General features: G+C 37.6%; 1 protein-coding gene across 1 annotated transcript in view; it reads right to left on the bottom strand.

Moving 5' to 3' along the window:
• Window positions 1-12,066, bottom strand: part of ADGRA3 (adhesion G protein-coupled receptor A3) — a 111,526-nt gene that overhangs the window by 21,913 nt on the left and 77,547 nt on the right. Inside the window, exons 13-14 of the mRNA XM_080683148.1 lie at window positions 7,594-7,807; window positions 7,178-7,386 (exon numbers count right to left, since the gene is read on the bottom strand). Of these exons, the coding sequence (XP_080539274.1) occupies window positions 7,178-7,386; window positions 7,594-7,807 (423 nt within the window). The remainder of the gene's footprint in view (window positions 1-7,177; window positions 7,387-7,593; window positions 7,808-12,066) is intronic.

Raw genomic sequence — 12,066 nt, 5'->3', positions numbered from 1 at the left:
TGATACTAAAAGCAAAGCATTTCTAAATACACTGTCCAAAAACGGCCACTAGGAGACACCCGTGAGAAGGAAAAGTGAGACTTTCATTCTCACTTGCAACAAGTGATGAGACAGTACGTCTCCATTTGCCTCCAGTGCTTCCAGGACACAGTCCCTCACCAAGTGGTGATCGTAGTCACTACTCTATAGGGTACAAAGTCCAAGAAAAAAACTGAGCTCAGAGTGAAAAGTAATCTGCAGACATCAAGCAGTATTAGAACACCTGAAAGTATGTTAAAAACCACCAAGATTATTATTGACACAAATCAGTGAAAGAAGTGTTCTTCAAAATCTGTTTCCTTGACAAATATTTCTCTATTTTCAAGTTACTTCTAGCCCGAGAATTACTATATAAATTCACTAGCAGTTTTAAAAAGTTCATTAGCATTGGCTCAATAATAAGGATAAGTATAAATCAATAGTCCTCTAATTTCACTAGGATCTGAACAATGGAAGAAAGTAGAGTACATCCTGTCAGAACATAAAGAATTATTTTAAAAAGTTTACCAATACATTAAAATTTAAAAATAGATCTGAAATCAGGAATGTAAAAAAAGACTATGACTTCTATGTTGCTTTTTATATTTCCTCTAAGAAACAAGGCATAATGTAAAGATTTTGCTTCCCTTACATCACACCATACACAGTCCCTTCCAGTCAAACCTCGGACCTAAATGTGAAAGATAAAACACATTAAAGCTTCTTAAAGAAAAAAAGGAGAATATCATTATGATCCTGATGTGGGCAAAGACTTCTTAAATAGAACATGAAAAGCTATTAAAAAAACTTCAGAAAAAATTAACTCCGTCCATGAAAAAGAAAACATTGAGAGAAAAGAATAAAGGCATATCCATAGGCTTAATGTTTGCCCCCCGCCCCATTCATATATGTTGAGATCTAAGGGCCAATGCTAGGACGTGGGGCCTTTGGGAGGTGATTAGGTCATGAGAGGGGAGTCCTCACAAATGGAGTTACTGCCCATATAGAGAGACCCCAGAGAGCCCCCTTGTCACTTCCATCATGTGAGGACAAAAAGAGGGCCCTTACTGGATACTGAACCTTGATCTTGGACCTCCAGCCCCCAGCACTTTGGGAAATAAATTTCTGTTATTTATAAACTACCCAATCTGTGGGATTCTGTTACAGCAGCCTGAATGGATTAAAACAGGCAAGGAGGAGGAGAAGATATCTGCAACACATAAATCCTACAAAAAGCTCCTGTTCACAGTTCATATCAAGAATCCCTTGGAGTCAATAAGAAAACAATAGATAACCAGATTAAAAACAGGCCAAGACTTATCCATATATATAAAAAGCCAGGGGTGGTCATGACCGAAACAAACAGATGGATGACCAAACAGGCTGCATGGAGCAACCAGGCCGGCAGGGGGGTTAGTGAGGGACGACCAAACGACCAAACAGCAGGCTGTGTGGGGCGAACAGGCTGGCAGGGGGGTCAGTGAGGGGCAACCAGGCTGGCGGAGGGGGGCAGTTGGGAGCAACCAGGCCGGCAGGGGGGGCAGTTGAGGGCAACCAGGCCGGCAGAGGGGGGAAGTTAGGGGCAACCAAGTCAGCGGGGTTGGGGGGGGGGCGTTAGGGGCGATCAGGCAGGCAGGCAGATGAGTGGTTAGGAGCCAGTGGTCCAGGATTGTGAGCGGGATGTCCAACTGCCGGTTTAGGCCCGATCCCTGGGATTGGCCTAAACCGGCAGTCAGACATCCCCCGAGGGTTCCCAATTGTAGAGGGTGCAGGCTGGGCTGAGGGGACCCTCCCCCCCATACATGAATTTCATGCACCAGGCCTCTAGTCTGTGGAATAAAAAAACAAAAACAAAACCTCATTGAAAAAGAGATTGGAGGCAAAGGGGCAGGAGGTGGGGAATTGGATAAAGGTGGTCAAAAGGTACAACTTCCAATTATAAAACAAGTAAGTACGGGGGATGTAATGTGTAACATGATGAATATAATTAATACTGCTGAATGGTTTATTTGAAAGTTGCTAAGAGAGTAAATTCTAAAACTTCTTATCACAGGGAAAAAAATTCTTTTTTTTGTAAATCCTCATCTGAGGATATATTTCCATTGATTTTTAGAGAGAGTGGAAGAGAGAGGGAAAGACAGAGAGAAACATCAATGTGAAAGAAACACATCAATTGGTTGCTTCCTGCATGAGCCCCAACCAGGGCCAGGGCCAGGGAGGAGCTTGCAACCAAGGCATGTGCCCTTAGCTGGAATCGAACCTGGGACCCTTTGGTCCACAGGTCGACGCTCCAGCCACTGAGCCAAACAGGCCAGAGCAAGTTTTCTTTTTTAAAATCCATATGAGATAATGGATGTTAGCTAAATTTACTGTGGTAATCATATCACAGCACATGCAAGTCAATTCGTTAGGTGGCACACCTTAAATGTATACAGTGCTGTATGTCGATCTTACCTCAATAAAACTAAAAAAAGGTCAAAGATAATTTCTAAAAAGTGCAAGATCTGGGCAATAACATCACAAAAGGGGGTCCTGAAACTGACAATAAGAAAATGAAGAGGTTCTCAGCATCATTAGTTACCGGAGGAAGGCAAAGTAAAACCACAATCATATATCATAATACCACCACCAAGACTAAAATTAAAGAATTAGAATCCCAAGCACTGGCAAGAATGTGAGGCTACTCAAACTCTCATTACGGGTGTGACCGTAAACCAAAGCAACCACTTTGGTCAACTGTATGGTATTATCTACTAAAGCTAAAGATAGGGATAGCCTCAATCCAACTATTTCATTCCGTCCAAAAACATGTACATGAATGTTTTCTTGATAGCCAGAACCTAGCAACCAAATGTCCATCAAAGTAGAATGCACAAGTCTGGGTATTTTCATACAATGGATTACTATGTAGGAATGCTGCTACATGCAAAAACAAGGATACATTCCACAGATATAAGTGATGAGAAAGACAAGAGACACACAAAAGTACGTACTATAGGATGTTAATTATACAAGGCAAAACTTATCTATCATGATAGTTATCAGAAGGGTGCCTATCCCTTAAGGGGGGTGAATGAAATTAAATAGAAAGAAACACATGGGAGCTACAAATGCTCAAGTAAGAATCTTGATTTTGATGGTAAATGTGTGTTTTTAATGTAAAATATCAGCAAACCATACATTTAGGTGGTGTGCACTCTGCTCAGTATCTCAATTTAAAGCACTGGCCCCCTTTTGATTGCCAATTCCCCTTGAGAACCTATCCTCCAGATTTTCTATTAAATGTGCAAAATAGTACGGTATAAGCAAATTACTGGAACCCCACAAAATAGAGGAATATGTAAATAAATTATGGTAGGGACATAAAACAATATTCAAAGATGAAAAAGGATGAGGAAGCTCTTTTATGCCGATATGAGAAGATTTTAGAAAGATTTAAGGAAGTGATTAAGAACACAAGCTTTTGGCCCAGTCAGCATGGCGCAGTGGCTGAGCGTCAACCTATGAACCAGGTTAGATTCCCAGTCAGGGCACATGCATGGGTTGTGAGCTCGATCCCGAGTGTGGGGCGTGCAGGAGGCAGCCAATCAATGATTCTCTCTCATCACTGATGTTTGTATCTCTTTCTCCCTCTCCCTTCCTCTCTGAAATCAATAAAAATGTTTAAAAAAATACAAATTTCTGAAGTCTGAATTCAAATCTCAATTCCAACACTAACTAAATTTGTAAACTGGGGCATGGCACTTAAGTTCTCTACGCCCTGGCTCTTCCATCTGCAGACTGGGGGCAATGGTAACCGTACTATACTTCATGAGGTTGTTATCATGACCAAGTAGATTAATGCATTTATAAAGACTTCAGAAGAGTGCCTAGTACGTAAGTGCTTAATGTGAATTAGCCACTGCCATCACCACCATCTCTGTCCTTATCACCACCGTCATATCATCATTAGATCTCATCATCATAAAATCTCTTTTTCCATGAAAACCACCATCATCATAAAATGTGGTTTCATGAAAAAAAAAAAAAAAAGCATCACGGTTTAGAACAATGTTTGTAGCATGGAAGCTTCCTGTAAAAATGGAAGAAAATTTATTCATTTTTGTTTCAATGTGCCTGAAAATCTATCCAATAATATTCAAGAGACTAATTGGTGGTTACACATTTTGTGGAGAACGTGATGGGAGAGAGGGGTGGGAATCAAGGTGTCACCGTACATTAATGTGCAGAAATAAGTATAACTTTTGATCCATGCGCATGCAGTACCTATTTAAAAATGACATAAACAGAAACATGACCAGTTCTCATGTTCAATTACAGAGCAAATGAAACCAAACTTTGCTTTTATTCAGCAAGTTTTATATAAACAATATTTAAAAGCAACACTAGAGTTGTAAGAACAAATGAGTGCTCTCTAGTTTCACATATTTCTATGTGAAGACAATAACAAAGATGATTCAAGGTACAGAGATTTTATCTTCACTACTCCTACCAATTAAAGTATTAAGTACTACATAAATGGTTTGACCCTAATCATTACCTACTTGATATTTAAGTTTTTTTGTTTGTTTGTTTCTTACTGGCCCAGCTCCTAGAATTCTTCCTGACCCAACTGGCTTTCTCTGATCATCTAATTCAAACAGACCCAATTTCTGTTTAACTTCTTCTCTGGTTCCCACAGAGACCTTATGATATAATGGGTTATGGCAGGATGTCTACTGAAACAAACTACAGTATCTGTTTGAGATTTAAAAACAAATATATTCTTTTTGTCTCATTTTTTTTAGTACAATATTCTTTAAAATTAGATCAGGAAGAGATTAATGGGCTACCTAAAAAACAGAAATTTAGATTTGGTATAGAAAACAATATATGAAGATATTTTTCAAGAAAAATAGGATTTTATCTATTATTCAAATTAGTGTCAGGTAAGGAAAAAAGTTATTGAATTCTGATTTTGTTTTTTAATCTTCACCTGAGGACACGTTTATTGATTATTTAGAGAGAGAAAGGGGGAAAGGGAGAGGGAGAAAGAGAGAAACATCAATTGGTTGCCCCCTCCATATGTGCCCTGACCAGGGCTCAAACTCACAACCTAGGTATGTGCCCAGACTGGGAATTGAACTTTCAATCTTTTGTTGTATGGGAAGATGCTCCAACCAACTAGGCCACCTGGCAAGGACTAACTTCCAATTTTTAAAAGACATTTCTTCTATTTTAGACATTACGTATTTGAGAGTAGGTATAATTTCATTTAATAGCCTTTAATGTTTAATTAGCAACTCTAAAAATCCCACATATTAATTTTATCATGTATGTTTGTCAACATTTTAGATACATTTCAAGTTGCAGCCTCTAGGTGGCACAATTATATTTAAAAAAGCAAAAGAACGCATATTCTTTGAAAATAGAACAAAGTCTTAGCACTATATTTTAGCTTTAAAGAATTGTGTATAGCATTTTTTAAAAGATTAAAGTATGAAAGATAAAAGAATAGCTTATTCCTTCTGGAAAGGGATTATACTAATTTAAATAGTTTAGAAGAACAGCTAGGAAGTTCAAAAAAATAGATGCTTAAAACGGGTATTAGATTAAATAAAAATAAAAGTTTCACATGGTACTGTAGCATGTCATTACCAGTGAAGCTTATAAAATGCCTTTTTGTGTGTGTGTTTTGTGTCTCATTTATTTTCCCCAACATTTTCTACTTAACTGTTATATAAATTTCAGACAACATTGTATCTCTATTGTTTCTCCTCCAGTGCTTCATAGTTTCTGGTTATTTTAAAATCAAAACCTGAATGAGAAAGTACTTTCAAACTGAAAGGAAAAATGCTTCATACTTTAATAAATGGTTCATGCTTTAATTTGAAAGCTTACTACAGATTAATAAATTGTGAACTTACAGGAACCAAACTCACACGTACAGAAATGAAACATCCTCTATTTGTGAGGAGATTCCTAAACTATCAACACAAACTTTACACCCAAAAGGATAAACGACTTACATAAACATAGCTGAGTCTAAACAGGACGGAAGACCCTGCCTCTGTCCCCTGGGTTGAATAACACTCGGTAATGGATGTCAGTGGAAAAGGCGAGCCTTATATACTCGCTCAATAATCTATTTACTCTTCCTGTTTGACAGGTGTGCCAGGTAACAGATACCAATTTGAGGGGCAAAGAGACAAACGAAACAGGGGTTGAGGAACATCTATTCTAATTGAAGCTTGCTTTAAAAGGTTATTTCTAGTGATAAAGGCTCTTTAATTTTTTTTCAAGAAAAGAATAAATCACACAAAGCAAAATGTATCCTATTTCAAGGCTAGTTAAGGCTTTCATAAAATATTGTCTAGATAACAGATTCAGAGCTGGAGACAGAAATAAAACGTGGGCGACCTCACTCCCAGGCTAGCCTCAGGCCGTTCCTGAGAAATGTCTTTCAGATTCATTAGCCATTCCTTCCACTGCATTCTAAATACATGCATCGATGCTGCAGGATGTTAGTATCTTATAATAAGTGCAATATAAAATAAAAATTAGCATGATTAATTTATTACTCACTAGCTCGGGGAATCGGATTCACATAAAGAACGCGTTCATGAAAAGACCTGTCCCTATACATTAATAACTAGTCACTTTACTGAAGATGAATAATGATAAATGACATAAAACATTAGCTTGAGTAGCATTAAAATTGAAGACATGATTTGTGTCAATACTGTTGCTTACAGAGATGAAACTGATTACTATTTCCCTAAATTCAAAAGGATACCAAAGGAAAAAAATCTCTCACTACTCACTGTTTATCTGTGGGCAAATGAGTCACTTTCTGGGTTGAGAGTTGGACTGTATAGACCCCAAGATGTCTCCAGATCTTAAGGTCAAAGTCTACCTAGGTGAACTGACTCACTTACAAAGTTTATGGAAAATTCCTCTATCAAATTCCATCAAATACGTTGCCCTTGGTCGGAACTTGATTTCCCTTTAAAATCAGAATTGCACCAAACGTCACCTGTTACGTAAAGGGAGCAATTCATGTTGAAAGTTTTGTGTTTGTTTGTTTGTTTGTTTTTTAAATCTTCATTTGAGTTTAACTCTGCATAAGGCAAAAACGAGGAGACTCGGTGTGTATGCATAAAGGGAGCAACTGCCATACCATTAACACGGCGTAGTTGCTCAGGGAGTAGCACTGGATGGTGGTGATATTTTCATCCGAGTAGAGGATATGGCACCCGTCGGACTTCCAGCCGCCTTGTCCGTTCAGCAGGTCGAAATCCCACTGGGCGGCCACGGCATCTGCTCCGTGCGCGATGCGACGCAGAGTCACATTAACGGGGATGCGGTGGCCGTCCACATTCACACCATCTGGAGGGAAGGGAAATACAAGCATTTCTGAGACAAACTTCACGAACAATTAAATGTCAACCTATACACAAATGGGTACTGTGCAGTATCTTCCTGCGCTGGTGACTCATTAAAACAAGGAGGAACAACAATAAGCATTTGAAGGAACAGTGAATAACCAACTCGCGTTGCGCAGCCGCTCCAGGATAGCATAGGCCACGTACAAACCTATTTTGGTGAGAATCACGGGGGTAACCACGGTGCGCCGTTTTCCATCATCAGCCAGATTCGTCGAGTTCCCGGTGGCTGGAAACAGCTTTCCGTTGCGGAAAGCGATGAGCTGAAGCTTATAGAGAGAGTCATCCGTTGGTCTGACCTCTCTCTTTTGCTTTGGTGAGAAAAGGGATGGTGGGAGCTGAATAGAAGCTTCTACAATAGTATTCTGAAAAAATATAAACAACAACAGCAAAAAAAAGGTTGTGGTATTAGTATGTAGAAACCAGCAAGAATATTTTACATGGTTTACAAATGTTTTCCAAATAGATGCTGAATACTTTTTTAAATGTACACATAAAAATTTAATAGCTGAAACAATTTATCAGTTCAGTGAAATGTCTGAACACATAACATCACAGAAGCAAAGACTATAAAATAAAGAGAAAAGAAACTCTATTTCAAAGTTAAAGAAGTAAACAAGAAATAATTTCAAACCAGAGTGAATTTTCCCAGGATATCATCTACTGTGGAAGTAGACAGCGTTAAGCAGATCAGGAATCTCTGATCACTCTTTATGACAATTTTACGATGACAAAATTTGGTAAATAAGTACAAATGTAGCGTATCACAAATGTGAGTATAATTAATTTGAGTTTATGGAACTTTAAGGTGATTTATGATGGATTCAAACTGTCAAACAGCAAAAGAAAGAAAAGACACAAACATAATAGGAGCTTAGATTCAGCAAATTCTTCTTTTAGACGTTTCCCTGAGACTAAGAAACACATAATGTTTAGAAAAACAGAGTAACAAATAGGAACAACAGAAGATGCTGGCTGGTCACTGAATGTTTTTCAGACTGCTTTATTAGGAATTTTAAACTAATAAATTATTCAGCATTCAATAAAAAATAAATCTATAAACCCAGGAGGCAAATAATAACCATCTCAAACAAAACTCCCTATTTTAAGAATTTATCACAGTCTTTCCCTTGGCACCAACCAACCTCTCTCTCTCCAATCCAATGTTCATGCTGCCAACGAAATTTCCTCTTAAGAAATAAATCTGATCATGTTCTCGGTTCTCCAATGATTACAGCATACTGCCCCCAAAAGCTAACTAAATACACCATATCATTTGGATAAAATATATGTCTCGAATTCAGCGTTTCACACTCCCTATACCACAACTATAATCTGGCCACACTGAATTTCTCTATATGTGAGCTCTCCTCCGTTCTTTATGCCCCTGTGAAAAATACTGCACCGGCCCATGTCCCTGGCTGAAATGCTCCACTATTCTTCTGTCTGGCAAACTCAAACGTGGCAGATTTGATGTTTCGCAGGATAATTGTGTTGGCAAGGTAAAGGACAGGTCAGGATGAGGAAGGTTGGCAGCCAAGAGAAGGACTTTACAAAGTCCTTTACACAGGACTCTTTTTTTTTTTTTTTATGATTAATTACCTGAGTCCTCAGTCTACTGCTTTTACCCTTAGTTGCTCCCTCTTCTGGACTCCCGCGCTCTCCTGCACAATCTCCAGCTTAACTCTTATTGGCAGCCTCACAGGTGACTCACTGTCTGGCCTTCCAGCTAGAGCAGGAGGAATTTTAAGTGCAGATAATCTCACTGGCTTTTCTAGACCCCTCTTCAGGTTAATAATAGCTCCTGGCAGTCCTTTTGATAAAAGTAGCCTATTGTTTATAAAATTAATAGAAGTCCGTGACACACGTTTTTGTTTTAAAAAGGTTCTACTTAGGCAAGTGAATAATTTTGAGAGTTTGTTTTTGACTGCTGTACTGAGAACAATGTTGGAGCACAGCAGATACCCACAAATATCTGTTGAATGAAAAGTATTTTGGGAGTTTGAATTTTGACAGTTTGAATCTTATTTTTAAACTGAAGATACCTAGAAAATATTAGAAATATTTCATCTAGGAAAATGCATAAAAAGGTTTCTGCTATTGTCACAAATATAATCGGGGGGGGGGGGAACACACACAAAGTGTATTATAAACTCATTCATTATTCTAATAGAATTCTATTACGTGTATACATTTCTTTCAAGTATATAATGAAGCATTCAAAAAAGGGAAAAACATAGAGGGGGTAAATGGTGATTGGAAAAATAAAATGTTTTTAAAGAAAGGAAAAACATCAACAGATTGATTAAAAGGTTTCTTGAAAAAGTGTTACACATACAAGGTATTTATTAAAATTTAAGTATAAAATTCTTGAATACAAAATGATCAGAGCTCTGGCTGGGTAGCTAAGTTGGTTAGAGCATCATCTCAACACTCCAAGATTGCAAGTTTGATCTCCCTTCAGGGCACATACAAGGATTAACTAATGAATACATAAATAAGTGGGACAACAAATAATTTTCTCTCTCTCTCTCCCCTCCCCCCTCTAAAAAAGCAATCAATCAATAAAAAAAATGACTTGAAAATAAGGCATAGTTCTTAGGAAAGTGTTACTTAGGATAAATCATTTTTTTAAACAAATCATAGAAATATTTTCTAACAGAGAGCTGAAAAATGAAATGACACCTATAATTCCTAGAACTCCAAAAACGTTTTCTTCACAAGTTTAAACTTGTAAAACCAAACGAACAACTATTTTAAAAACCCAAGTGTATAGACAGGTCAATGAGAAATGAGAGCTTCCTTCAAGACTGATCCATACTTATGGCTTCTAAAATATCCGGCAGAGTCCAATAAACAATATTACTAAATAATAATTATAGGTTCCTTGTGATGGAGACAGGGTAGCCTAGAGGTGCTAGAAAAGCAAACTTCAGCTATATCAATAAAGTTTAGAGGTTTATATTAAGAATTTAATATCTGTATATTTAATTTTTTGAAAGAAGTTTTGATCATTTATTACAGAAAGGTTAAAAATCTAGTTTTTTTTAAAAAAAAAATCACTGAGACACTTATTTAATTTTTTACATTTATCATGATTATACCTTTTGCCAAATGGCCTGAAGTGAAGAATCCCAGAGTTTATAATTTCATTTAAACATATATTAATTTTTGAAAGTATGGATCGCAGCAATGGAAATAGATATAAACACATGAATCATAGCTAATAAATGAGGAACACTGCTGTTAGAATCCTTTGGGAAGTACATGTGTTCGGTATCTGATGTTTATTATTAGAAGCTCCTATGCCACCCCAGGGAGAACGAGGACAGGGCTGAACCAGGAACCTGGCAACAGCTTCACCACGCAGCGGCTGCCCAACACTGCCCAGTTTCGTTGTCCTCTCTGGGACGCATCTCCAAACACAGCTGGTGATCTTTCTAACGAACACCTGTGAGGACCAAATGGGGTCATGGCCATGACAAAAACAGAAGGCTAAGGAACTGTGGGTGGGTGGTGTTTTTACTACGATTATTTTTTAAGTACATTAGTGCTGATTTCAGCGAGGAAGGGAGAGGGAGAGATAGAAACATCAATAGAGGCATGTGTAGATTGGGAATCGAACCATAACCTCCTGGTTCATAGGTGGACACTCAACCACTGAGCCACACGAGATGGGCGGTATTTTTATTATTATTAATGCTACAGTGTGGCGAGTGGCTATCTGGTTGCAGAGGAGAGACCGAAGAGGGAGGAGCAGACTTCCCACAATAATCTAGAAGCTCATCATGTTTCCACTTGTACAATTCTGGTGTTAATTTCAATACTAAAAATTGGCTAAGTATGAACACACGTGAAATCAATGTTATCATGGAGCTCTTACAATGGCTTTATTTGCTAAGTTGCTAAATTCATATATATTTATCTATTTACAATGACATTAAGGTGAGAAGAAAATGTTAAGTATGCGAAGTGATGTTAACTCAAATACTTCTAGACTTTAACATCATTCCTCACAGAACAATCTGGAGTCCCACCACCATGGAATTGATAAAGTTCTCTGAAATCCTAATTTGTTTAAGTCTATGGAAGTCTAACATTAAAATTAGAAAGAGTCAAAGAGCCACCTGATTTAAAAGAATAAAAACTAATTTCTCCATGTTTTCTTAACCCTCAACCACACTGGATTTTAAACAGATAGAAATGATGACGCATCCTAATTGTTTTCTTGTGTCTACTTAGTGTTGAACTGCATACCACCTTTTGATTATTTCACCGCTAAAGATGAACAGGGATTATGTTTGCCTTTAGAATTAATTTTTTAAACTGACTTTCTTGGCTAATTAAGTATGGCTGTTAATTTTTATTCAACATTTACTGAATGTTCCATTGCTCTGTGCTTGGCACTAGAGATACACAATAAAATAAGCCCAGGTTCCAGCCCTCAAATATCCATCATTTAACAAGAGGGACCACAATTATAATAAAGCAATAATAAAAGCTAACATTTTTTAGGAGCTTACTCTGTGCCAGGCACTGTTGTAAATGTTTACACATTTACCTCATTTAATCCTCTTAATAATCCTTTGAGTTACGTACCATTTCATAATTCCTGTGTAACAGA

This window comes from Plecotus auritus (assembly GCF_963455305.1).
Source record: "Plecotus auritus genome assembly, chromosome: 1".
Taxonomy (NCBI): Eukaryota; Metazoa; Chordata; class Mammalia; order Chiroptera; family Vespertilionidae; genus Plecotus; species Plecotus auritus.
The sequence above is the reverse complement of the archived record's forward strand: the minus strand, read 5'-3'. Positions and strand labels throughout refer to the sequence as shown.